Raw genomic sequence first — 26,042 nt, 5'->3', positions numbered from 1 at the left:
AGGTTCATATTGGGAAGCGCTTCCATCATGGCTTTGATTACCAGACAAATAGCTATTTAAACGTCCAAAAGACTGGTTTCAGTGTATATTCCATTTTCCTTTCAAACAAAATTTCTATAGTTCTTCCTCTTCTTCTTTTTTTTTTTTTTTTTTTTTTTTTTTTTTTTTTGGCTCAATCAAAATGACCATTACGAAACCTCGGAACTGTAGCAAACGCGATATCAAGTCTAAACATCAGACCAATAGGTCGCCTGAATTCTGGAACCAGCTTGTTCGAGGACCCCTTAAGAAAATAGGAAGAGATTTTGCAGAATCCACAAGAATTGGCTTGAACATCATGCGAATGAATTTTGAAAAGTGTGTTTCACTTTATAGTGGTATTATTTGATACTCACCACTTTACCAGATTCTGTGCACTTCTCGAGCCCAACGACACACGCTACTGGCTTGAAAACCTCAATATAAACGTTATTGAAGGCTTTTTGTGTTGGTATCTCGAAACCCATGATACTGAGCGTCAGTCAGGATTCCTCATTCGAGTGCGGTACTGAAGAATCTATTACTGTGAGGAAATGCAAAGAGGGTTTCCTTACCATTTAAAAAAAGATATGAAGTCGGTGAGTCGCCATTATGAGAGAGATATAGCTAAGCATTGGCTAACCTTTCTGCAGCTTGTGTGCCAGCAACTCACCGAGGAATATGGTCTTATCAAAACCAATAAATTCCAGCCATCTGTCAATGTTGACGACCTTTTATACCTTGTACATCATCTCATGGCTATCTCTGAAGAGCATTTTCCCACCCCGAGGCAGAGGCAGCAACACAATACATTGAGAAAGATGATGACATCCACATCAGCTCGCCCTGGAACATTGCTTGAAAGCTCAAGATACTTCAAATCCAATGATGCTCTGAGATGGGGTGACAGAGATATTTATGGTCAAAGTTCCTGACTATCCTAGCTGCAAAGTGCTCCTTATCAGGTCAAAACATAGGCTTAATAAGGGGGAAAGAAACAAGGGTTCTGCGTAAGTCTCAGCCAGGCTACACTGTTTGAACATCAAAATTAACAAGCTCTAAAGTCCAATTTTTACTTACACAGAGAGAAATGACAACCTTGGACTTTGCGTTGTCCAGGATCTTTTAGAATACGGCTTCCAAAATGATATTTTTACCAGTGACCATATTAAACAACCGAGTGATATCTGGCTCTACACTGACGTACCAGAACATCGCTTAAGCGTTCCAATACATATTAAAGACACCAAGCGAAATACACCAATATTTCGTTCGGCAGCACGGGACAATGAAGGAAACTGGGTAACGCATCCAACAAGGGCTTTGACGTATTCCCAAGCAGCAGAGGATGAGAAGCGTGTGTGCAGGTCAGCAGGTCTCAAAGGCCTTAGTTCTTTGTACAAGTACCGCAAGGGTGCTGCAGCAAGGCTGGATTGTAAGTTTTAGCCCACTTCCTACATGCTCAGAACTAATTCCTTTTTTGATAGCTAATACTACGGAACACAAACGGAACCACATCATGGGACAAACCCGAGGTGACGTTTTCCGGTTCTATGTGAATCAGATTGTCGATGTGGATACACAATCAATATTTCTTGAGACTCCCTCTAGAAACGCACTTCTTAAACTCTCGAGCAACTCTGGCTTGACTCGTGATCCCTCCGCGCCACAACACTTGACCGATGAACAGAAGAATTCCATCAGGAAAAACCCAGAAATTCTTGAGCTTGAACACCAACGGGGTAGCTTACGTAAAGGCATTATTGCCAAATACAACAAAATTTGTCTCTCCAGAGGCACTCCAGACCTGCCCACGGAAAAGGAAATTTTCTGGAAAACACATCCTGTTCTCTGCGACAGGGATCTCATCCCTTTCCATGACGCGAAAATCCATGTTGCTCCAGATCATCGCATTGAGGGACACAGTGAGTTTTCTCCACGGCACAACTAGTTCGACATGTCTTATGCTGTTGTCATTACGGGTCATGCACCAGATAAAGGCCAAATAGGCGTGCACTGCTGGAAAGACATTTTTGTTGCCAATCTGATCCAGTAAGGTATACAAAGTCTCGAAGGTGACATGAGCACCGTAGGAGACCAGTTTTTTCTGGGATTGGGAGTTCTGATACTCGCAAAACTCAGCCTCAATTGTGTCCAAGTTCTCAACAGGCGTCCAATTCATTAGCACATCCAGATTGGTCTCGTCTTGTGCCAAGCCCTCCTTGAATTCGTTAGATAGCACAGCGTTGGTAGACCCATACTGAAAAATGGCAGCGAAATTGCACGATGTGATAGGAACCCCATGCATCTTGAACTCACTCCCAAGTTGACAGATGTATTCATTCAGGTAGAGCAGATGCAAATCCACATGCATTCTGAAATCAGACAGAGAACCTTGCGTGAGCAGAGTTCCATGAGCGGTCACAAACACAGAACTAAATATCAGTAGATAATCAGGCTTGGGTTCATTGGGAACGCGTTGGAAAAATGATGTAATTCTTTCTCCAGCAGGAGGAAACAAGCCGACGCTAACCAGACTTTTTGTGTAGTAAAAGAGCTCTTGAAGCATGTCTGGCCAGGCAAGAACAGCCAGATGCTGTTGGATCCGGCCAAAATTCGGCCTCTTATCTGCTGCTTTGTGGTACCAATGCCGGGTTATGCTGGCCCAGGTCTTCCGGTCCTGAAGACCGGAAGATTCAATGGCCATGCGGTATCGGGCTAAGTCACCGAGACACTCAACCCAGGTATCCTCAAAGGCAGGAACGCTCTCTAGCAGTAAAGTCATCACCAACAAGCCAAATTTAGAAACGTAAGCATATGCTCTAGGGAATCCGGAAGCCGATGGCGCAACAATTCCAAAAATGGATGGATACCATAGCACCACATGCGGGCTGGCATGGAGTGCTTCTCTGATAACTTTTTCAAAACCAGAATCGCAGAAGGTTGCTGCGAAGCAAGATAAAAATCATGATGCTCATGAAGCAATGTCTGATACAATGAGACCAGCGCCTGCCATTGACAATCCAACAATTTGTTTGACGACTCGGTGTGCTGCTTGGCCGTTTCAATCCAGATATAGCAGGACAAGCCACTATGGGAGACTGCGAGATTTACATAGAACGCTCAGCAAAGGCGGAGCATTGTTTGTGTTCTGGCATTGGTGGATTCTGGAGTCAGATAAACATAGAGTACTCAGTCCATATTTCTCGTATGTCACCATATATGGTTACAAATATTTTAATTTTGGTTATTGCTATTTGACCTGCCACCGTGACAATAGAAAGTGCTTGCTAAAACTAAGATTATTTCATCGCCGTGTGGTGAAACCCCTCCAGTCGCTTGATTAAATATAACTAATTAGTGTATTAATTGAATGACTCAACAAATGGCTGATCGCGCCGAAAGCCAAACCATCATCTTCCTCCGAACAGTGGTTTTCCCCAGGAAGACACAACAATCCGAAGTCAACAAGGCGCACAGGGAATAAGACCGGGACAGTGATAAGCGGCGGCCATTTCCAGTGCCATCATGATGTACAGACAGCAGCTCGACTAGATACGCGCCTTCGTTCATTTTTCCTTCTCAGGACGATACGACGACCCAATGAATTGCCAGGTGTTGGTTGGAAAGGCCGAGGCCGCTTAAGCCATTCCATGTCCTCCAAGTCAACAACAACCAAACTGCGGGTCTGTTCATCCCACAGCATATTACGCCACTCTTTGTCTTTGTGTTCAACACCATACTTCTGGAGGGACTTCAGAGCTTTCTCTCGTTCTTTGTGGAAGAAATCGAGATTTTCGTCTTTGATTATCCGCTGAAGCCTAGTTCCAGACCAGCTCAGGATCATCATATGTGCCATTACCCGACCATGGTACCAGTATGCGATGCTTGGCTCAAAGTTGCCTAAACAGACTGGGATCTGATATCCTTGCAAACTTCGGAGCTTGCGATAATTGTCAACTTCTGTTTTAAGGGCATGCTGATTCTCCTTTGTTGTAGCCTTGATGACCACCGTATACCCATGTGACAATAGAGTCGCTTTCATGAGATACCCCGTCCGACCACGGATGTGTAGCGGCTCAAAACCCTTATTTCGATTTTGGACAAGTTGACGGTGCAGTTTGCGCGTGAACTCCTGCGGGCCCATTGGATGCCTCTGACCGCTGTGATGTTGCCAGTTAGGGCACTTCTTATCCAGAGGACCCCCGTGGACCATACCACGGATACAAGCCATGGTGCAGTACGGTCTCTGCACCTTTTGAGAAGGAGTTTGCTTTGTTCTTTGGTCGGGTTGTGCCCGTTCGCGTCCGCCAGTTGATAAATGTTTACCTTTCCCGCGACTTGATCGACTGCGCGCGGCTGGTGCGGTGGACAGCAAAGGCATATCCTCATCACTATCACTACTTTCACTTAGCGAACCTACCGAGATAAATACACCTAAATTACAGCGAGCGTGGGAACATATATTGTGTGTCTTTGGATTCGGTTTCCAGTATGAAGGCCGATAATTCGAGGGCGGTGGCTCCTTGCGAATTGTTTCGGGAATATCGCGCAAGACGTCCAGGTATTCGACTTTCCAGGTCGAAAGCTGTTCATATGCGGTATTGTGCCACTCTTGGGACGGAGCTTCAGCGGCCAGCGCTTGGAGTGTGAACGCAAGCATCTGGCCCACAGCAGTCCGGTGGAGACGGCTCTCATCGCCTGCCTGCACGTCTTGATTTGGGAAACACAAGTAGTATTGAACTATTGTGGGATCCTCTGGAATATGTAGAAAGACAAATGCCTCCCCTGTCCGAATACACCCGTTCTGTATCCCCAAGTCATGCATGTATGAGAATATTTGAGTGACAACAGCGGCAACAAGGCGGGTGGTATGAAACTCAAACGTGTCTCCTTCCTGATCAATAACATCGCGGGCCAGGTCCATCTCGTGCAAGCCCGCGACTAATTCCGCGACTGTAAGCTTGTGAGGGGCTTTAAATTCCACTGCATATACTGGTATCTGGCGCTCATCAGCCACGACATGAACACAGAACTGATCAGCACGGCGATTGCGCCGCCTTCGTGAGCGAGCCCTTGTCTGACTTTGACCCATTTGTTTCACCTTCCCTTTTCTTCTACCTCTCCCGCGGCTGGTGTTTGGTTGACGGGGTGCGTCGTCAAGATGCATCTCCAAATTGTCATCCAGTGAGGTTGAGTTTGTGCGGTCATAAAAGGCCACTCGGCCCTCAATACCAAACTCCCGTTGCAAAGTTTCATCGCCTCGTAATGCCTCGACAATCTTTTCAACAAAGTTATCCACAGTGTCTCGCTCGAAATTTCGTAAAGTCGCTTCTGAGTAAATCGGTCGGTCTTGGACATTTGTTGCGACATAGTCTAGCTGGTTATCGGAAGGAAAGAGCGGATGTGAGGTAAAGCCGACTGCACGCTCGAGTTTCTTCCAGATTTGCTCCTGGATCTGAGGGAAATCAAGCCATGGAACAATCCGCTTGGGAAAAAGTCGATTGACCGGGTCAGTCACGTTGCCTTGGGTCGTCAGGGTCGCGTTCGTCTCGACTCGGATCGTCTGTGACAGAGATTCGTGGCAGCGATCGAGAAGGCGAAATAGAGAGTTGGGTTGCAGTCGTTGTTCTGCCTCTTCCTGGAGCCGTTCTGCCTCTTCCTGGAGCCGTTCTGCCTCTTCCTGGCGCCGTTCTGCCTCTTCCTGGAGCCGTTCTGCCTCTTCCTGGCGTCGTTCTGCCTCTTCTCTGGCCCGTCTCTCTTCTTCCCTTGCCCGTCTCTCTTCCTCCAGTTGACGTCGTAATTCAGCAATATCGTCCTGCATAGCTAGCGGTAAATCTGTCTTCAAAGAGCTAGTGGATGACCCGCTGTTAGGACATCATGCATAACACAACGCATGACAAGAGTCGCGATGTGGCATCCGAGCACCTGTTTATGTTTGATTACTAATCCCACTAGCGCGGACGCTTTATGCTTTAGACACCAAGTATTTCTTACAATTGTCGACATATTATTGATGTTTCAGGCGCTAATCAGCTAATTAGAATGGATTGGCCCAACTCCTTATCCCTAGTAGCAAATGGGAATGCTCTTCTTGCCGCCAGCTGATGAGGCACTAAACCAAGCACATTGTTACAACTGGCGGGCTGCGCCTCCGGAGACCGGTTGACTACTAATGTTCCTAGGAAATATCTCGGTTTCCGAAATTTAGGTATTCATAGGCCAGTTTGCTTCAGACATGTTAGCAAGGCTCCCATTTACTGACGTCATCAGTTTATGGCAGTGCTTCCAGCGCATGTAAATATTAAGTGAAGGCCGAGGAAGGGACTGTTCAGAAAATTCTCACAACTAAAAATGAATAGCTTTTTGATCTGGCTTCTGACCGTCATATCTCGTCTATTTCTGGAAGTAGAAATACTAAAATGACTATTACACACAGTAAGTCATTTTAGAAGCGTGGGATCTTCAGACCTTTAACCAACTCCAGGTCTTCAACCTGTGAAAACTGGGCCTATTACCGATCATCCCTTCATTTCTCACCGGCTGGATACTAAAAGCAAACCTTCGAAGGTAAAGTCATTGTGCGAAGAGGCCAGAGAGAATGGGTATGATGAATGTACCTGGCTATGCTATAATCGAGGAACGAAGTACCTGGCTCAAGGTGTACCTATTCTGCCAGAGACTGAAAGGTTTGAAGCCCATAACCTGCGATGAGCACTTGGATGGTGGAAGAGTGTCTCACTCCGCTCTCCAGTAAAAGTGAAAATTGTCAAGGTTTGTCGACTCAACTCTGTAAAAAATTCCAATACTGAAATCAGCCTCAGATGCATTTTTTGGATGCAAAAAAACATACAAGAAGTTGAGGTTATGGTTTTACCCGACGACTCTTCCTCAGAAATAGAAGAGATAAGAGCGTGGCTAAAGCAATATTCTGTGAAAGTACATTGTGGTGCTGGCTACGATGAGGAAGGTACACTCCAGCCTTGTCAAATGCGTTTAGGATGCTTAAACGTTGAAATGGATGGTTATGAGGAATTTCCTTATTTTTACTGCTCTCTAGAGCATTACCATAAGCTCAGACTACGGAAGCACAGGCTCGAGTGCAGAGACGCAATGCTGGAATTCTATTGGAACTCAAGAGGAAGGAGTGATTTTCAAACGTTCCTCAGAGTCTGGTCTGGTTACTTCATACAGGTAATTGCCATTGTATATGGGGCCAACAACGCGTGTGCTAATTGTCTCTAGCAACTTGAAGACAACGCGTTTCCTGGATGCAGCTGACGGTGGATATGGGGAGAGCATCCCCGCTCTGTTGCTCATTGATGGGTGGCACATGAAAAGGTTACTCATCATGATCTGTTTCGCTGTGCTCATTAGTCTTGTTGTCACTGTTCTTGCGGCTGCTGTTGGAAAGAGTATAGACACAGGACTGACAGCCGGAAGTTATACTCTTGCGTTAGTGGCGATACTCATTGCTACTCTTTCCTTTTTTAGTGCTATTCTATAAAAAATGATCGCTCTACATCTCTCTATGTGTATGAAATAAACATAGCTTAATAAGTCGGGCGCTGAATTCCCCTTCACAGCTAGATCTCGCCCTCACCCGCAGTGAGGGTCCAGGTTAGGTCTGATCCTCGCAAGAGTCAGGTGAAGGGTCTTGACGAGGCCTTTTCACAGCGGTTGCCTATAGTGATCATTTTCATCAAAGACTAGTGGCAGTCTGGTTTGGTGTTTCTGTACACATATTCCGTAGGATCTATGCACTGACCTCAATAGTCATTCGCCTTGCGCTGATTGTCGTGAAGACATTTTATCCAAGCTCTACACAGTGATTGCGGCACAGTTGGCCTCACAGGCACAGCGCTTAAAACAGTCTCTTGATTTGCTGAACCACTGCGCCAGGAACACGGCGTAATTGGTGATCGTCCGGGACCACCCAAAAGGTGGAGACACTAATGCCGACTCTCCTTTAAATATAGTAGGATCTCGACCAATCCAGACAAGGATAAACCTGACACACTTGCAACATTACAAGGACAGCATGAATGGATATAAGGCGATATCCTTTAGCGCTAAAATGCACTGCGGCACGGTCGTTCTACGGTCACTATGCCCAATCAGATCCAGGCCGTGTATCACGGAAGGCCTTGGCTATTGAGAAAGGCCATTTGGTAAAGGTTCTGCGGTCTTGGAGATGTCTTCCACAAGTCTCAGCACCTCTCGAGACAGGGGAAATAATATATGGACGGTATCTGATGGGTTGAGAGATTCCCGTATTTCTTTTTCCTTCGGTTTCGTAGACCTTTGAAATCCATTGTTGGACATATCTACCAAGAGATGATTGTCAATTTATGGAATCAATATTTCTTTCATTTTACTTACCAAGGACCTCTTTGCTAGTTTGCATTCTGATCAGGCGGCCGGTGTAATAAATAAGCATTTGCGTGGTCAAATCAATCTCTGGATCATGACTGACGGCAGTTTGTAGCTTTCTCAATGTATGAGCATTGAATTTTGCAGCTTTAGAAATGGATATTGTTTGACCATTTGTGTCGTCAAATTCCCTTTCTCGGTCCATTGTAAACTGTATTTCGTATCTCCCTGGGGCTGTTGGTGGATAAGCAGATTTGAATAAGAACTGTAGTATGTACATTTCCAACTCTTGCGAGGCAGATTAGCCCATTTATAATTTACTTCTTGTCGGAGATGCAGCTTAGTCAGGGTTGAAAGTACGTATCAAGCGTATATGGTCGAGGTCTCTGATTCTTGCAAAAGTGTGCTATCTAGGATCCTATATAAGACCGTAACTACCTTATAGAGTATACTAAGCAGTTGTGCGGTTTCAAAAGCAGTAATAGCAGAGTAAATACGCTGCTTGCGCCATATGATATCAGCGAGGCATCAATCAGGCATAAGTTGGTATTGTTCGGTAAGGAACCTCTATATTCCGACACGGGGGCGCCCGAACCTTTTTGAAACGGATAAACCAATGAGACGGTTAAACTCCGAGCCGGGGAAGTCGGGGAGTCGATTATCCGGACTGCACGAGGCTATACAGGAAGAGGAAATTTAAATTACAGAGGGCGACATTCATATCTATCGACACCATAGATGGTGGAATGAGTGCTTGGCTATCTAAACGAGTGTGTGTGTCCGTATACGAAAGATCTGTCGGCCTCGGTAATCGGAACAAATATTAATCCACCTCGACTCTCATCACTTTTGAACGAGGGCGGCTCATCTGTAACCTGCTCTACTCAGTGATCAGCTCAGGCTGCTCAGGACATGCTCAGGTCTACACAGTGAGCAAAAAGTGGAGAGGGGTGAGCACCTAAACGGAAAGGGCAAGCCTTCGACCTGGCTAGAAAATCAAGTACGTATGTACTATGCTGCATACATGGATCGTTCCAACGCCTTACTACTATCCTGCGAAACCCCGTACCTTGCCCACTATCTTTACTGTCCTCCTATGCTTAGAGAGAGCTTTATCTACAATACTCGGTGATTGCAGTTACTTCATGGAGATCGAGATCTGCAACAACGATTAATCGCCGAACCGAACGACCCCCGAAGACTCGACCGAGAGCGATAACAGTACTTTATCGTATCTATAGTACAGATATTCTGTATAACCCTAGGGTAGAATACTAGAAATGATCCCCTCGTTCAGCAGAATTAACTCATCCAGAGTACAATATACAGATACAGAGTACTCTTCCACTGGAGACCCGAGGGTAGCCGGGTATATATCGCCCCGAAAGTCGGAGACATACATCATCTGGAGTTAGCGGATTTAAGGACGGATGATCTCAAACCGAATCATGAATCACCGCTGCTCTCATAGTACTCCGTACAGTTATAGCATGTTCGTCCACTATGCAGAGTCAAGGATCTGTGCAGAGTAATTTGTAGTTCCAGAGCATATAGCTCCCTTGAAACACCTCCTTATATGTATATAAATTTCATAGAACTGCGCAGAATGATCCGCAAGCCGATTTATAAGCACTGCCGTTTTTTGCCCCGTTTAGGGCGGCACCCTCCGATTAGCCCGATGATTGGCTACCACCCGCAAAATTGACCAATAAGAGTGCGTAGAAGTCAATGCCGCCTTTGGCCACCGCTTCGCAGTCCGGTCCCCTCCGCTGTACACTTTCTTCTAGGTTATCCACACCTGCGACAACTCCTTCCAGTCATCATCACATCCTGCTTGCTTCATTTCTGCTTGTCTCCGTTCTCCGGATTACCTGATTACCTGTTCCCCTCGCTTGACAAAGGTCCCAATTCGTTCTGGAACCCCTCCGATCATTGGGCGCCTGTTTAATTTCGCTTTCTCACCGCATCCAGCCGCCTAGAAGCCCCTCAATTGTACTGTCGCGCTCCTGACAAGAATTTCTTAGGGGCATTTCGCCGTCTCTTATACTGAATTTCTGTGCTCATATCAATCTTACTATTCGTGACATCATCGCCTGACTGATCCTTCGTGTCCTCTTTTCCCCGGTTTATTCCTTTGTGAATTCTCGGGCCATACGTCGAGGTTCTATCCGAAACGTTGAGGGCTTGCACGCTACCTTACCATCAGACTGCATCTCGTTGACATTGAAGAGGTTGGATTGTTCGGTTATTGTGAGTTGAGAGGCGACCACACAGCACGCCTTTCTTCCGTCGTCGCGCCAGCTGCGACACCCTCCATCGGTACGACAAACGGGCAGGAGGCCCGGTCACTCTTCTGTAATTAACGATTCAAACCAACAAAGATACCCCATACACCAATAATTTCGCCATGACAGACTACAATTCTCTTTACCAACAAGGTCTCTACCTCTCCCCTGATCAACAAGATCTCCTCCTTGCCGCCCTCTCTTCGAACAATCCGTCGTCGCAGAAACAGCAAAATAAGAGCCCGCAGGCAAAGACAGAGTCAAATGGCACACCGAAGCACACACCTGTGGGTAGCGTCAACGTCTCTCCATCTGCAGGCAATAACCCGCTTGGAAATCAGTCCGGCGGACTGGGATATGGCGATGACGACAGTCCGTTCCTCGACTTCAATCCCGATGTGGATTTTGACTTTCAAGGGTCTGAGAGTTTGATTGGAGATATACCCGGGAGCGTTCCACCCTCAGATGATTATGAGCCTGGTGATAAGAGGAAGGACATGGACGGAAAGTCCGAAAACGAGAACGAGGAATCGGGAGGCAAAAAGCGAAGGGAGAGTGACTCACAGGCCAAGAAGCCAGGCCGGAAGCCATTGACTTCGGAACCGACTTCGGTAAGATCCATGTCGCTTTTCCACGGTTATGTTTTACTAACCCGGTGTCCTGTAGAAGCGCAAAGCCCAAAATCGAGCCGCACAGCGGGCATTCCGTGAACGCAAAGAAAAGCATCTCAAGGACTTGGAGATCAAGGTGGAAGAATTGCAAAAATCATCTGATAATACGACCCAAGAGAATGGTCTCTTGCGTGCGCAGGTGGAACGTATGCAGGTCGAACTCAAAGAGTATCGCAAGCGTCTTTCATGGCTTACCAGAGGCAATGGAATCTCAGCAATGAGTGCCATTCCGGGGGCCTATTCAAAGAATATGCAGGGACTGAACAACAGCGAGTTCCTCTTCGACTTCCCCAAATTTGGAGATTTGCCCGGTTCGCACATCTTTAACAACGGCCAGTCCAAACCGAACGACGCCCAATCGATGTCAGGACGCAGTGTTCCCTCGGTACCTGGCATCCTAAATCGTGAGGCTTTGAATATGTCGAGAACCAACGGTGGCCATCAGTCACCGGCTTCTCAACACACTCCGAGATCAGACAGTGGAACCCCCAAGGGCAGTGTCCATGATCAAGCCGCAGCCAAGCCTAGCTCGACTCACCACGTCAAGAAATCGACTACGCACGACACCTCCAATTCGGACTCCCCATGCTCCTCGTCGGATTCGCATCACAGCCAGGGTGTCTCCTCCAAGGGAACCTCACCGGAACCCTCCCCCGCCGCGGAAAAGCCTGACTCTAACCATGTGCACTCGTGTGGCATCGATGGCGAGAGCTCTTTCTGTGCACAACTCGGCCTTGCATGTGGGAATATCAACAATCCTATTCCCGCTGTGAGAATTCCATCCGTCAGTGCTACGAATACGCCTCAGGAGCAACCAGGCCAGTCGGAAGATGCTGGTCTCGATCTCATGGCCCAGCAGAATGGGGGACAGTTTGACCCTGTGCTTTTTGGCGACTGGCGCGAGCCACAAGATGCCGTCCTGTCGCAGGATTTCGGTACCTTCTTCGACGATGCCTTCCCGCTGCCGGATCTGGGTAGCCCGTCTCACAACTTCAACGAGCTCCTGGATCCGTCGGCGCACAAGAAGAATCCCGTTGCGGGGCTTGACAAACTGGATGAGGACGAAGTGGTCCCTGGTGAGGATCAGTCACAGATGATGTCGTGTAACAAGATTTGGTATGCCATTCCGCCTTGTCGGAGACATGTGATTTCAAAGCTAACTCTCAACAGGGACCGTCTGCAATCGATGGAGAAATTCCGAAATGGCGAAATCGACGTCGACAATCTCTGCTCGGAACTGCGCACCAAGGCACGGTGCTCAGAAGGCGGCGTCGTGGTCAATGAAAAGGATGTGACCGATATCATGGGACGCGCCAAATAAACAGCGTTCTGTATAATGATTATGATACACCCTTTTTGTGATTTGTCGCGATTTCATGTTGTGTTACGATTGATATGTTCGAGGTCTTAATCTTCTCTCAGTATAGGTCTTGTTTGTCTAGTGATTTCTATACGGCGAATATCGGGAATTTCTCCTGTATGCATGGTTGGTTGGGTTCAGCGTTGTATAGTGTTTTGTTGGGAAGGTTGTATATCAGAACGAGATTGTCTACAATGTACTATTGTGCTATTGCGCATTTCTGAGTGTCTACCCTGAATCAACCCTGACCCATAGAACACAAGTAGACGAGTAGACGGGGTAACCGCAAAGGGTAATAGCCTACGGCGGAGTATTGTTTGCCAATCTCCACTAAGGGTCTTTGATTGCGATGCGCACAGCACCAAGGAACCGAGGAATGCCATGCAAACACTGACCCTGCCGTTGGATCTGGAGAAAGTCCTGAGTGGGCTTCTGATAGTCAATATATTAATGGCATACGTATGCAGTCAGAATTAATAGGGGGCATCCTTCACATACTGTGGAGTATACGTCATCAGTGGAGCCGACCCCAGGTACGGACGCAATTCACGTGTTTGTCAGGAGTACAGGTACATATTTGGACACATTCTTCCTAGCAACTAGCAAACATTAGACAAACAAACAGGTTGCTTTCCTTTGAGATATACTGTGTACGGAACACAATGAATCCATTCTTCAGTTCGACGCCCGCTCCGGGATATACGCAGCTACACAACCAACCATCATCAGATGCCGAACCCCCATCATCAACCTGGGAAGACGTCAATTCCCTAATGTCACCCTCCACCCAATCCACGAACACATCATCTCCAGAACCTCCCTCCATCGCACAGGACCAATCCACAATAACAGCAACAAAACAAGAACACATCGAACAACACCCACCCCGCTACAACGATATCAGTGGCGCCGTGATAATCGACTGGGACGGTTCCCCTCGCTTCCTCTCGCCACAGGAAGAGCAAGAAAGGCAGACTGCGTTGGAGAACGCCGTGCGCGAGAAAATGTTGGGGCTACCGAGGAAGACGGAGTTTGCGTGGGCGAGGCCGGATGTTTCGCTTGGGGACATGTTGCCAGCATATGAACCTGCGACGCCAGCAACGGAGAAGGAAAAAGGGGAGGGGGTTGTTTGATTTGGATTGAATCGGTGATAAAGGACGGATTTGGTGGGGTGTTTCTGGTGTTTATGCGGGATTTGAGGGGTATGGTGTTTGTTTCTTTGGCTTGGATACAAGGCGTATATTTGGTTAAATGGATTGGCGACGTTGGAATATTGTTTTCGAGTCTGCCAGAATGGCAGGCTATTTCTAGAGTGGTATTATACCTAATGGGATTCGGATTGAGATTACATTTTCAGTGTGTACAATGATCTCTACTTTGGCAAACCAATTGGAAATTAAAGCGCAACCAGGTTACGCTGAACATGAACGCCAGCTTCTATTTTGATTTAAACCGATGTAACAATATAAAGGCAGTTCTGTACTTCCATACTAAGCCTTCAAGCTACACTCGGGATTCGGAACTCGGAGGGCTCGGGATCTGGTCCGGTATGCTTGATGCACATTATGGCAGTTCGGATGATGATATATGTATATGCACGAGTCCACCAGGAAGATCAAAATAGAAACGCTAACTAGCAGCTACAGGAGCACGGCCGTTTTCGTAGATTGGGCCGCAGAGTTTCTTCTTTTCTCCCCGCGCCTGCCGTTTATTGACGACCACATACATGAAGAACTGCTGATTCTTCATACAATGAGCTGACCCCACCACACGGCTTGCCCCTCTGGTTCTCGTTTATCAGCGAAATCGGCCCCTTGTTAGAACCCTGCGGATGCTGTCTACCGAGGACTGGTGCTGCTTTCGGCCCGACATGCTCTACAGGACCGGCGGCCAGGGATCAATGCGCTATTTCTTCCTTCATGGGAGCCACGAGAAAGCTTTATGCCCAGACCAAGTGGTAGTGGATGCAAACGTCGCTGTCCTGAGCCAGCAAGGCGATCCGTGAGTCGCATCGCCCCTTCTTCTACCCGGTTGAGAGCGCCAGTGCTAACAAGTAGTTGCTTCACTAGGATATTCGGTAGCACTGATGAGAATAGCACCTCGCGATATCGGTTCATCAACGGAGTTTGCACGCATGTCAACGGGCAGGACGATGTATCCACTCCCGCAAGCCAATTTGTCGAAACACTTTTGAAGAATGTTAGCATACCCACACTGATCGTGGCTGAAGTTCCAATGTACGTTTCAACACTAGTACTCGACTCCCCTGGTTGTAACGGGTCACTAATCGATCAACAGTGATGAATCTGAAATATCTCCCTATGTACAAGATCGTTATGTATACATGTCCGTCATTTCAGTGCATTCTTGATTCAACTATTCGCTAACGATCGATGCCCCAGAGCACTATTGGTGACCGGAAGAAGTGACCTCGGGCTATGCCGTGCCGACGACCATCTCTATCTACACAAGATGATGCGTGTCTTCGTCCCCCATTTCGTTCAGTCAATGTCCCGCAAAAGCAGCGATTACCTACCCGGTGATGCGAAAAACCTATGCAGGGAGGTGGCAGAACGGATGGATTACTCGGGAAATACTGAATTCTCTGAGTTCCTACAACTATACCACAAGCGATATTGCGGCAGGCCCGGGATGGGACAGAGGGAGATGCTGGAGTCGTGTCTTCTGCATAGTCTGAAGATGCCGTTCGAGTTGACGGCTTCTATTCGACAGGGCTTGGTACGGCTCTAACGGTCTCCACTATTGAATTGTGACTTGCTATTTCACACCATTAATGAACAACTACGGCATCACACAAGATTTGAGTTACTGAGAAACGGAGACGGTCAAACACAATATCAAAAACATGGAAGCAAAAGATCATCGAGGAAGACAGTGACTGTGGTTTCCCCAACAGACACCAACGAAGCCATGCATAGAGGCATCCGCAACACAGAGACAGACATCAAGTCACTGCTCGTTGGCTTGATATCATGTCTCGAAGCCTTTGACGTGCGATAATAGAATACTCGGTCGCTATTCTCAAACAATCTCTCAGGCGATCCTCGATAACATCCTGGTCACTCTTGGAGCTCAACGGTCCGTCCAGAATCTCCGCCTCGCCATCCGGCTTCACATGGGAGAATTCACTCCTTATACCACCAAAAGCCAAGGCTGCAGGCGCAAGGATATTCCAAATACTAACGGGCTCTTGCTGTCGGGCTGCAATAATCCTCTGAGCCTCCAGCGCCAGCCGAGCTCTCAATGCCTCGGTCTTCGGAAACAGAAGCATACCCCTCAAAATTTTCCAGTCATACTTTTTAATGATAAGCTCCCTAGTTGTCCGCGAAGGTTCCCAGGACGGTTGGAACGCATTCATGGGTCCTCTAACGGAGGAATCGACTTTTCTCAACAACTGGTGGAGATACTTGGTGCAGTAAGACTAGAAGCTTTCTAGATCGCCGCCTATTGATTTCTGGTACAAATCCTCGAAGATTTTTGAGAATCTTGGTGTTAATATGGTGTTCTGCAGGCCGGTTGGTTACGATGAGATTTCTGGAAGGCAGGACTCGTTGGCTTGCCTGCTTGTTTTGATAAACTCTTTTGGTTTTGCATTTCAACGGTAGGAATTGGTCTTTGGTTTTGGACGGTTTGAATCGGTTTCTGATAGGCTCAGTCTAGTCAGTGTTTCATTCGTTGTTTGTTACTCTGGCCAGTGAAATTTGTTCCAGCTATCTATCAGTAGCTTTTTATAAACCGTATCGCAGCCAATCGAAACCCGCCATTTCAAGTTAGACCAGGCGCTGCTGTCAGATAGTATCGTGTTTACTTTACGTGTGACAAGTAGCTAGAGGCTCTTAGAAAGCAAGGGCCTGGTAGGTCACGGTGTGCAGAAGATTAGGGCTTTTCTAGGACGAATGAGAAACTTGTTTGCTTAATGGGTACAGTCGTATTGCAAGAATATACGTCTACGTAAATGCTCTAATTCAATTGACGCCTCAGTCTCATTATCCTTTGCTGAGCCAGGATTATTTTCACCTGCATCTACGCTACGCATGTATGAGCTACGACCTAAACCAGACGAGTATTATTTGTATCTTCAATAATCTCTAATTAAAGTCTAATATGGACAACAGCCACAACACATAATGACAGCTGAAGTCTTACTCGCAAGTTGCTTCACTCCTCGCGAAACGAACATCTCTCTAAAATCTGCCTCAAAGCCCCCTGGACATCAACATCCCTCTCCTTAAGACTCAACGGCCCCTCTACACCAATCCAAACACTCCCATCCGGATACCTAACTACCTCAACAAATGCACACTTCAAACCACCAACCATTGTTGCCGCAAACCCAAACGCAGTACAAGCCTCCTCGCGATCCCCAATATCTTTGAAAAGATCACGCGAGAGGCTTTCCTTCATGCTCTCGAGGTCCTCTATGTCTGAGACTTCGCCGCGCAGGAGGATGCGTGTGGTTTTGTCTCGCATGATGAATTTCTTGTCAGTGCAGACGAATACCTCTGTGGAGGTTTCGATTATAGTGCCTAGGTTGTTGAGGTAGTAGCGGCAGTAGCTGTGGAGGCTTTTGAGATCGCCTGCTTCGGCTTTTTGGTATAAGTTTTCGAAGTCAGGCATTGTGGCTTGTAGAGATTAGGCAAGATAATTGAATTGGATCTTGGGAGATAGAATTCTTACTGGTATCTTTCTTTCTTTCTTTCTTTTTTTTTTTTTTTCCATCTTTTCTTTATGTTTTGGACTCGTCCGTCTCAACGACTTTAGATAAAAAAGCTGACTTAATGAACTGGTCTTCGAAATCAAGCAAACTTTGAAAGCTTTTATAGCTCCAGCTTAGGAAGCGATTATATTATTGTTTGTCTTTTAATCTACATCACAACCAATCATACCCTACAATTCCATGCCAAACCAACACCCCTGCCCAGATAACGTAACTATTACAATGCATAGCGCGACAGACAAAGAGAAGTAGATTTTTAAAATAAACCAGAAATAGGGTAAAGAGGTGAATAGCTGTCAGAGTGTGTCTTGCCCAATGAAGTCTTCAGTTGATATCTGCAGTCTGCGGTCATACTGCAGGTACGTAGATGTCGGTGAGATATGTCTACATGGGCACGCCATTAGGTTTGGAGATTGCTATGGTTTAGTAATGGTTGGCAGTTGGATTTATTCGTAGTGTGTGATTGCAAGCTGGGGCGTGCGTGTGTACGGCTCAACTAGGGCTTGCTTGTTTTGTTGAATGCAAATAAGGGCAGTATGAGTGATTAGGTAGCTTAATTCCTTTCTTTTTTAGTATGTTTTAGTGTGTCAGTGATATGTACGGATTAATAAGCGTGTACATACGGATATGGGGGTCTTAGGGCTGGCGAGCCGCTCTGAGCGCCAGGCAAAGCGTGAATATGAAAGCTTCAGATCCTAGGCAAAGAGCTACAGCCGCGCCTAGCACTCCAAATTTACCTTTTTGATCCTAATGGGATTAGAAAGGGCCCGTATTTCCGTGTTTGCTATGCATTCCGTCCTCATTATGGTGAGGTAAGCCATCATGAACGAACGGTGATGGCCCTGAGATGTGGATAGCGAGATCTATTGTATAATTTATAATTTATTGACTCGCCAATTAGATTCATGCTTATTGCAGTAGATTATAAACTCTGTTGGTGTAGACATATTGTCTTGTAGACACCATTCTCTTCGATTTCTCACCATCTGGCACCTACCAGGGCAGAACTGAACCATGCCTCGACCTCCAGAATTGACTTCCATTATTCTACCATCAGCGTATTACGACGCATTATGTCCTAGTGTAATTTTAGTTTCCCCAGAAACGAATCCTTTGGGCCCCCAATCCTTACTCGACTACAAATATCATCCCCAGCCTATCCACCCGCCATGTCCCACTATGTCTGCATCACTTTCACCGAAGGCAACACCCGCTTCGTAATTGCCGAACTCCTCCTCGATGATGAAAACATCTTCAAAGCCATCTCCTCCGTCTCAGGCCGAACCCTCAACCTCACCACCCACCACTGCAAAGACCTCATCCAGCTCGGCGCCATCATCGTCCCTCATCAACCGGGCCGCGTCAAAAACGTCGTGACCAGTATCAAGGATAATAATGTGGACACGGTGTGTATGATTCTGCCGGCGTCGAAACATAAGACTGATGTTACGGCGGAGTTAATTGAAGTGGTGAAGATGGCGGATGTTCCGAATATTGTGCTCATTACTGCGGCGGGGTGTGATCTTGCGGAGAGGGATAGGCAGCCTAAACTAGGAGTTTGTGGGTTTGGAGGCGTTGTTTATGGGGTTTAATGGGGATGCGCCGTCGAGGACGGGGGAGTGTCTGGTTATAATTCGGTGCCTTCCCTTCCCTTTGATTCATATGTTTGGTTGCTAATGGGTAGGGCCGGTTTATACCGAGAATCTGCTTCGTATGCTCATCAGGCGAAGGGAGAGGTGCCCTGTCCCTGCCTATTGGGCAACAGCATAAGTTTGCTCTGGTTGTGCTGGGCATGAGTCTGCTCTTGTTTATATCTGAACATTGTTAACAGTCCAGGATGTCGCACTCCTGGCTGCCCATGTCCTGACAGGAAAAGGATCTCATGGCTTAGATGATAAGCATCGTGGTCAATTGACGACCATTACTGGTATGGATAACCCCGGATATAAGCATAAATAGGGCTGACAAGACAGGCACCACCTTTCTAAACGGCCATGAACTCGCCAAAGCAGCTAGCAAAGCTTTAAAAGCCAATATGAAATTCGAAGTTATACCTGAGTACAGCTCCTCCTTGCCCCGTTATAGCAATATATGCTAATGATATGAAAGCCGCGAGGCAAAGCAAGTCCTCCGCAAACACATCGACACAAACGATACAGAAATCCAATTCCTAGTCGAATACTACTCGCTTGTCCGCGAGGGCAAAACAAACTACATGGCTACCACGGCATTTTGCGATGTCACCATGGGCGAAGGACCACAGAAACCGCATGAGTTCTTTAAGATTTATGGAGAGGAATTTACGCCGAATAAGAGAGGGGTGAAGAGGAGGAAAGTTGATGGGAAGTACTCTGGGTATATTATTGTCGGGTGGGATAGGTAATGGTACTTGGTGTGTGTCTGCTTACTTTTTTTCGGTTAAGATAGCTTAATGCTACCACTGTTAGTTACCCTTATACTCCTTGCGAAAGTCCGGGGCACTGCGGCCCGAAGCTACATCGTGTTACAGTCTGGGGTAGTCGATGCGGAGAAAGCAGGGCGGACTATATATAGCCAACGCGGGGTGGCCTTCAATTTACTGGCAGAACAAGTCAAAACCTCTATATCTGACTATCTGGACCTTCTCATACGCAGTTAGCTCGCTACTACTAGAGAAGATGGCTTCAGAAATCCCCCTCCCCAAAATGCCATGGATTCAGCTGGGAGAGCTCGATCCGGCTTCTATGTTGACACCCCCGCCGGCTCTGTTCCCAGCGAATACCACGGCTCAGGAGAGAGCTGCGATGAGGTTTGGCGTTAATGGAAATGCAGTGTGTATGTAGACTCGGTCAAGCTACTCTGCTACATACTAACAAACCATCCCGTGCTAGTTACTGGCGGCACAGGCATGCTAGCCCTCGCCTCAGCCCGAGCCCTCCTCGAACACGGTCTCTCTGGAATCGCCCTACTCGATCTACCCACTGCCATAGAGAAAGGGCAATCAGCTATCGAGACTCTTCGAGCCGACTTCCCCAGCGCGAAGATACTAGCGGAACCATGCGATGTCACAGATGCAGATGGAATGCGCGAGACAGTGCAGAAGGTCCGGGACCAACTAGGAGATCTGACTATCCTCTGCTGCTTTGCTGGTATGGTCAATTGCGTTGCAGCAGAGAACCTGTCCATCGAGCAGTGGAGGCGGGTAATTGATGTCAACACGACTGGTTCGTGGATTGCTGCGCAAACTGTTGGGAAGTGAGTTCTCCATGACCTACCGTCCCGCAAGATAAGCTAACACAGGCAGACACATGATATCTAGCGGCCACGGTGGGAAAATTGTCCTAATCTCCTCCATCAGTGGCCATCGCGTCAACTACCCCCAGCCCCAAATCGCCTATAACGTCTCTAAATCCGCGGTCCTGCACATACGCAACAGTCTCGCCGCGGAATGGACTCGATATGGCATCCGTGTCAATTCCATCTCGCCCGGATACATGGATACTGTTCTCAATGAAGGTGAGGATCTTGCGCCTTGGCGAGCGATCTGGGCAGATCGCAATCCGATGCGTAGGATGGGGTCGCCGCAGGAGATGACTGGGCCGGTCATTTTTCTTTGTAGTGATATTGGGGGGAGTTATGTGAATGGAACGGATTTGGTTGTTGATGGTATGTTATTTGACTCAGTTAATGACAACGATGCTGACGATATTGCCAGGTGGTGGTTTGGTTTTCTAGACTATAACAGCTGTCGATGCTCCCTATGTCCTCAACCAGAGCAGGATCGGGACACCTGATTCCCCTAAGTGAGGCGTGGATCAACTGTGCAGATGGAGGTCTTCTGATTCGAGCCACGACAGAGCATGCAGGTGTTGTGTCCAAGCAAAGTAATGAAGTAGAACAGCTGTATGCTCCTTTGCTTCCTTTTCGCGATATATTATACGGCGTCGATTACCCCTGGTAAGCGTGTGCAAATGTGAGCCAGTCAATTCATTGTTATGGTCCAGTAGAGAACCAGCATTTATTCTTGCCGATACATACGAGACCAGGTCCTGACCTTGGAGTAGTTGTGCTAGCATCCCCAGTCGGCTCTCCGCTTACGTAGTAACCGCCCTTGCACTACCTTGCACCGTCTATCGTCATCGTCATCGCCCAAGCTCTCCAACCCTCCTCTGCTCATCCATTCTGTCTTTCCCCGGGCTGAGGCTCAGACAAAATTCATGCACTCCTGGTCTTATTTAGCGTGTTTTGGATATAATTGCGACACGCTCCGGATTCCTCCGTCCTTAGCAGATCACCTCAGCTGGTGTTCCTGAGCGCCGCGACCGCTTTCGGGTCATCCACGGCCTCACGAGCATCTCTCAACGTCGACGGCGCTAAGCTGGGATTTGGATACGGAATTTACTGTTTATCTTCTCTAGGACCTCACAAGCCCATTACCGATCTTTGTCGAGCCGGATCTCGTCACGAACCAACCCCAACGATGCGGGGACTCCGCTTCATCCCCATCGTCGGCGCCCTCTTGTCATCGTCATCGCTGGTCTTCGCTGAAGGAGAAACAAATATACATGAGGAGGGCCGCTGTGCTATCCGTGGTCATTGTGGGAAACAATCGTTCTTTGGTGGAGAGCTGCCATGTCCCGATAACGGTCTTGCGGAGAAGCCGGAGACTCCGGTACGGAAGAAGCTGGTCGATCTGTGTGGGAGTAAATGGGAAGAGGGCCCGGTTTGCTGTCTTGAGGAGCAGGTACGTCATTTGCAAAGTGGAAGGAGAACTGTGAGCTAATAATGGCAGGTCGACGCGCTGGCGAGCAACCTGAAGCTCGCCGAATCAATCATCGCATCGTGTCCTGCGTGTAGGGAGAACTTTTACAATATCTTCTGTACCTTTACCTGCTCGCCCGACCAGTCGCTTTTCGTGAACGTCACCGAAACGGAAAAGGCTAGTTCTGGGAAATACCTTGTGACCGAAATAGAGAATGTCTGGTCGGAGGAATATCAGAGCGGATTCTATGACAGCTGCAAAAATGTGAAGAACGGTGCATCGGGCGGCAAGGCTATCGACTTCATCGGTGGTGGCGCCAAAAGCTACGCTCAGTTCCTCAAATTCCTTGGAGACAAGAAATTGCTGGGTAGCCCGTTCCAGATCAACTACAGAACAGAGCCCAGTGATGATGACCAGGGCATGAAGGCTTTGCCCATAAAGCCAAAGTCTTGCAATGATCCAGACGAGGCCTTTCGCTGTTCCTGCGTGGATTGTCCGGAGGTTTGCAAGCCGTTGCCTGAGGTTGACACGGTTCACTACTGCCACGTTGGTCTGCTTCCATGCTTGTCTTTCTCTGTCATCCTCGTTTACTCTGTCTTCCTGCTGTTGATCGTGACGGTATCGAGCTACTTCACGTACAGAGAACACCGCTACCGCAAGCCTGAACGAGTTCGATTGCTTCAGGACCCTGCACCAAGTGACGACGAGGATGAGGGTGATATTGTTCATGCTGGCGGATATCTCGAACAGCCGCGCGGTGTGTACAAATTAAACTCTGCTTTGGGAGCGCTCTTCAGCCGGATTGGAGGTGCTTGCGCCCGCTTCCCGGCAATAACGATCATCACCAGTATCGTTGTGGTCGGTCTGATGAGCTTGGGTTGGCTGAGATTCACCGTTGAAACGGATCCGGTACGCTTGTGGGTTAGTCCTAGCTCACCGGCTGCGCAGGAGAAGGCGTATTTCGATGAGAACTTTGGACCTTTCTACCGGGCCGAGCAAGCCTTCCTTGTGAACGACAGTGCTCCCGGTGGATACGGGCGGATTCTAGATTACGATACATTGAGCTGGTGGTTTGATGTCGAGTCTCGTGTTCGTCGGATGATTTCGTTGGAACGCGAACTGATCTTGGACGACGTCTGCTTCAAGCCTACCGGTGATGCATGTGTCATTCAATCCGTGACTGGTTACTTTGGCGGTACCGTATGGAATCTTGACCCTGACACTTGGGAGGAGCGGCTTAGGCACTGTCTGGATTCGCCTGGTGATGTGAGCTGTCTACCTGACTTCAGCCAGCCTCTTAAGCCGGAGATGATTCTGGGTGGGTATGAACACACCGGAGACCCGTTTGACGCTCAAGCGTTGGTTGCCACATGGGTCGTAAACAACCATGCTCAAGGCAGTGAAGGAGAGGCCAAGGCCATGGACTGGGAAGACAGCTTCAAGCGCATCTTCGAGGTTGTGCAAGAAGAAGCGAATGAACGTGGTCTGCGGGTTTCTTTCAACGCTGAGATCAGCCTGGAGCAGGAACTGAACAAGTCCACCAACACAGACGCGAAGATTGTGGTTATCAGCTACATCATTATGTTTATCTACGCATCGCTTGCATTGGGCTCTGTTACGGTCACCTGGAGGTCGCTGTTCAGCAACCCTGCCAACGCTTTGGTTCAATCGAAGTTTACTCTAGGGATTGTCGGGATCGCCATTGTTTTGATGTCTGTCTCGGCGTCTGTTGGGCTCTTCTCTGTGACTGGAGTCAAGGCGACGTTGATCATTGCAGAAGTCATCCCGTTCCTTGTCCTTGCTGTTGGTGTGGACAATATCTTTTTGATCGTCCACGAATTCGAACGCATCAACGTCAGTCATCCGGATGAAGAAATCGACGAGCGGGTAGCTCGCGCGGTAGGAAGAATTGGCCCCAGTATCTTCCTCTCCGCTATCACGGAGACTGTCGCATTTGCCCTTGGTATTTTCGTTGGAATGCCAGCCGTGAAGAACTTCGCCGCTTACGCTGCTGGGGCAGTTTTCATCAATGCCATCCTGCAGATTACCATGTTTATCTCCGTCCTTGCGCTGAACCAGAAACGGGTAGAGAGTCTGCGCGCGGATTGCCTTCCCTGTCTCACCGTCCGCAAGGCGAACTCATCCGGCATGCCCGATGAGCCACTGTACGAGGATCAGGAGGCAGAGAGCGGACTTCAGCGGTTTATCCGCAAGGTATATGCACCGATTATCCTTGAGCGCCGGGTCAAGGCCGTTGTTGTGATTGCGTTCTTAGGTCTTTTGACAGCTGGTCTGGCTTTGATACCTAAATTGCCCCTTGGATTGGACCAACGCATCGCGTTGCCCAGCGACTCTTACCTGATCCAGTACTTCAATGATCTCGATGATTACTTTGGTACCGGACAGCCTGTGTATTTTGTGACGCGAAACGTCAACGTGACCGAGCGCAGCCACCAGCAGCAGCTCTGCGGGCGCTTCACGTCATGTGATGAATACTCGCTGCCATTCGTCTTGGAGCAAGAGTCGAAACGACCAAATGTTTCTTACATCGCAGGATCAGTTGCGAGCTGGATCGACGACTTCTTCTACTGGCTCAACCCGCAGCAGGACTGCTGTAAAGAGAATGGGAAGATTTGCTTCGAGGACCGAGCTATCCCATGGAATATTTCCCTCTATGGTATGCCCGAGGGAGACGAGTTCGTCCACTACGTGCAGAAATGGATCGAGTCGCCTACAGACGCCTCGTGTCCATTGGGAGGAAAGGCACCTTACAGCAACGCACTTGTCATTGACCCCAAGCGGATTATGACTAGCGCGACCAATTTCAGGACTAGCCACGCCCCTCTACGAACTCAGGATGACTACATCCAGTCGTACATTTCTGCTCGTCGCATCGCAGATGACATCTCGAGGGAGCACAATATCGATGTGTTCCCGTACGCCAAGTCGTATATCTTCTTCGACCAGTATGTGTCTATTGTGCAGCTGACGGGTACGCTGCTTGGATCTGCCGTTGCCATTATCTTTGCCATCACATCTACCATCTTGGGTTCAATCGCGACGGGAGTCGTTGTCACTACAACAGTTGTCATGATCGTGGTGGACATTATCGGCACCATGGCCATCGCTGGCGTCTCACTCAACGCTGTGTCATTGGTCAATCTAGTCATTTGCGTCGGAATCGGTGTGGAATTCTGCGCCCACATCGCCCGTGCATTCATGTTCCCTTCCCGAACCATCATGGCCCAGGTCCCTACCAAATTCCGCGGCAAGAATGCCCGAGCATGGACGGCACTGGTCAATGTTGGTGGCAGTGTGTTCAGCGGTATCACCGTGACCAAGTTGTTGGGTGTTTGTGTGTTGGCATTTACACGGAGCAAGATTTTCGAGATCTACTACTTCCGTGTTTGGTTGGCGTTGGTAGTCTTTGCTGCAATTCATGCGCTTATTTTCCTGCCGGTGGCACTTAGCTACTTTGGTGGCGATGGTAGGTTCTTTCTTTCTTTTCTTTAATTCGATTACCTGTGCTAACGAGATAGGATACGCGGATCCCGGATCCGATGGAGGTCTAGAAGAAAACCTTGCGTCTAGGGGATATCGGTCTATCCTGGCTGACGATGATTACGACTCGGAAGAATACTAGTATACTTCCATATGGTCACGACGAGAAACTATTGCTATGCTACTGTGTCTATGAATGATTGGAATAATGAGGGGTTTTTTTTTTTGTTTTTGTCTTCATGTCTTGCTTGTATGTATGAGAAGGGAGTTTAGGATACTGGAGTTTGGACAGATTCTCGAATAAATATGCCGCTTTCATACCGTGGAAGAGAAGAATGTCTAATCAGTTGGCCCA

General features: G+C 48.0%; 12 protein-coding genes across 12 annotated transcripts; 7 read left to right on the top strand and 5 right to left on the bottom strand.

The window, feature by feature from the left end:
• Window positions 1-1,765: 1,765 nt before the first annotated feature.
• Window positions 1,766-2,803, bottom strand: EURHEDRAFT_525771 (uncharacterized protein; the record flags this gene model as incomplete). Its single annotated transcript, XM_040786959.1, has 1 exon — window positions 1,766-2,803. One exon carries the CDS (start codon window positions 2,801-2,803, stop codon window positions 1,766-1,768), a length of 1,038 nt encoding a protein of 345 aa, XP_040635783.1.
• Window positions 2,804-3,625: 822 nt separating this feature from the next.
• On the bottom strand, window positions 3,626-5,731 carry EURHEDRAFT_427722 (uncharacterized protein; the record flags this gene model as incomplete). Its single annotated transcript, XM_040783388.1, has 1 exon — window positions 3,626-5,731. A coding segment is annotated over one exon (2,106 nt), but the record flags the coding sequence as incomplete, so codon positions are not given.
• A 709-nt stretch (window positions 5,732-6,440) lies between these two features.
• On the top strand, window positions 6,441-7,525 carry EURHEDRAFT_517915 (uncharacterized protein; the record flags this gene model as incomplete). The annotated part of the gene is made up of 5 exons (XM_040786611.1): window positions 6,441-6,460; window positions 6,576-6,634; window positions 6,734-7,165; window positions 7,188-7,212; window positions 7,264-7,525. 5 exons carry the CDS (start codon window positions 6,441-6,443, stop codon window positions 7,523-7,525), a joined length of 798 nt encoding a protein of 265 aa, XP_040635781.1.
• Window positions 7,526-8,169: 644 nt separating this feature from the next.
• Window positions 8,170-8,596, bottom strand: EURHEDRAFT_405476 (uncharacterized protein; the record flags this gene model as incomplete). Its single annotated transcript, XM_040780385.1, has 2 exons — window positions 8,170-8,345; window positions 8,401-8,596. 2 exons carry the CDS (start codon window positions 8,594-8,596, stop codon window positions 8,170-8,172), a joined length of 372 nt encoding a protein of 123 aa, XP_040635780.1.
• A 2,202-nt stretch (window positions 8,597-10,798) lies between these two features.
• On the top strand, window positions 10,799-12,668 carry yap1 (putative bZIP transcription factor AP-1/Yap1; the record flags this gene model as incomplete). The annotated part of the gene is made up of 2 exons (XM_040780384.1): window positions 10,799-11,287; window positions 11,343-12,668. 2 exons carry the CDS (start codon window positions 10,799-10,801, stop codon window positions 12,666-12,668), a joined length of 1,815 nt encoding a protein of 604 aa, XP_040635779.1.
• An 88-nt stretch (window positions 12,669-12,756) lies between these two features.
• On the bottom strand, window positions 12,757-13,230 carry EURHEDRAFT_203771 (uncharacterized protein). Its single transcript, XM_040777946.1, has one exon. The coding sequence runs from the start codon at window positions 13,088-13,090 to the stop codon at window positions 12,845-12,847; it is 246 nt and encodes an 81-aa protein (XP_040635778.1). The 5' UTR covers window positions 13,091-13,230; the 3' UTR covers window positions 12,757-12,844.
• A 6-nt stretch (window positions 13,231-13,236) lies between these two features.
• On the top strand, window positions 13,237-14,126 carry EURHEDRAFT_415798 (uncharacterized protein). The gene has a single exon (XM_040782786.1). The coding sequence runs from the start codon at window positions 13,370-13,372 to the stop codon at window positions 13,838-13,840; it is 471 nt and encodes a 156-aa protein (XP_040635777.1). The 5' UTR covers window positions 13,237-13,369; the 3' UTR covers window positions 13,841-14,126.
• Window positions 14,127-14,577: 451 nt separating this feature from the next.
• Window positions 14,578-15,458, top strand: EURHEDRAFT_517913 (uncharacterized protein; the record flags this gene model as incomplete). The annotated part of the gene is made up of 4 exons (XM_040786610.1): window positions 14,578-14,708; window positions 14,777-14,944; window positions 15,006-15,053; window positions 15,110-15,458. The coding sequence occupies 4 exons, from the start codon at window positions 14,578-14,580 to the stop codon at window positions 15,456-15,458; spliced, it is 696 nt and encodes a 231-aa protein (XP_040635776.1).
• Window positions 15,459-16,886: 1,428 nt separating this feature from the next.
• Window positions 16,887-17,415, bottom strand: EURHEDRAFT_525766 (uncharacterized protein; the record flags this gene model as incomplete). The annotated part of the gene is made up of 2 exons (XM_040786958.1): window positions 17,406-17,415; window positions 16,887-17,350 (listed from the first exon to the last, which is right to left on the bottom strand). Exon 2 carries the CDS (start codon window positions 17,343-17,345, stop codon window positions 16,887-16,889), a length of 459 nt encoding a protein of 152 aa, XP_040635775.1. The 5' UTR covers window positions 17,346-17,350; window positions 17,406-17,415.
• Window positions 17,416-18,614: 1,199 nt separating this feature from the next.
• Window positions 18,615-19,828, top strand: EURHEDRAFT_544489 (uncharacterized protein; the record flags this gene model as incomplete). The annotated part of the gene is made up of 5 exons (XM_040787432.1): window positions 18,615-19,005; window positions 19,176-19,241; window positions 19,277-19,372; window positions 19,419-19,503; window positions 19,555-19,828. 5 exons carry the CDS (start codon window positions 18,615-18,617, stop codon window positions 19,826-19,828), a joined length of 912 nt encoding a protein of 303 aa, XP_040635774.1.
• Window positions 19,829-20,102: 274 nt separating this feature from the next.
• Window positions 20,103-21,218, top strand: EURHEDRAFT_463435 (oxidoreductase, short chain dehydrogenase/reductase family; the record flags this gene model as incomplete). The annotated part of the gene is made up of 3 exons (XM_040784881.1): window positions 20,103-20,259; window positions 20,316-20,679; window positions 20,729-21,218. The coding sequence occupies 3 exons, from the start codon at window positions 20,103-20,105 to the stop codon at window positions 21,216-21,218; spliced, it is 1,011 nt and encodes a 336-aa protein (XP_040635773.1).
• A 686-nt stretch (window positions 21,219-21,904) lies between these two features.
• Window positions 21,905-25,829, top strand: ncr1 (sphingolipid transporter NCR1; the record flags this gene model as incomplete). The annotated part of the gene is made up of 3 exons (XM_040779300.1): window positions 21,905-22,168; window positions 22,217-25,673; window positions 25,726-25,829. The coding sequence occupies 3 exons, from the start codon at window positions 21,905-21,907 to the stop codon at window positions 25,827-25,829; spliced, it is 3,825 nt and encodes a 1,274-aa protein (XP_040635772.1).
• Between the last annotated feature and the right edge of the window lie 213 nt (window positions 25,830-26,042).

The sequence above is a fragment of the Aspergillus ruber genome (assembly GCF_000600275.1).
Source record: "Aspergillus ruber CBS 135680 unplaced genomic scaffold scaffold00029, whole genome shotgun sequence".
NCBI classification, from domain to species: domain Eukaryota; kingdom Fungi; phylum Ascomycota; class Eurotiomycetes; order Eurotiales; family Aspergillaceae; genus Aspergillus; species Aspergillus ruber.
Note: the sequence above shows the minus strand (reverse complement) of the source record. Positions and strands in the feature narration are given on the sequence as shown.

Bases quoted from the DNA above. Each gene is read 5' to 3' on its own strand.
- EURHEDRAFT_415798 (XM_040782786.1), top strand. From the start codon at position 13,370: ATGAATCCATTCTTCAGTTCGACGCCCGCTCCGGGATATACGCAGCTA.
- EURHEDRAFT_203771 (XM_040777946.1), bottom strand. From the start codon at position 13,090: ATGGCATTCCTCGGTTCCTTGGTGCTGTGCGCATCGCAATCAAAGACC.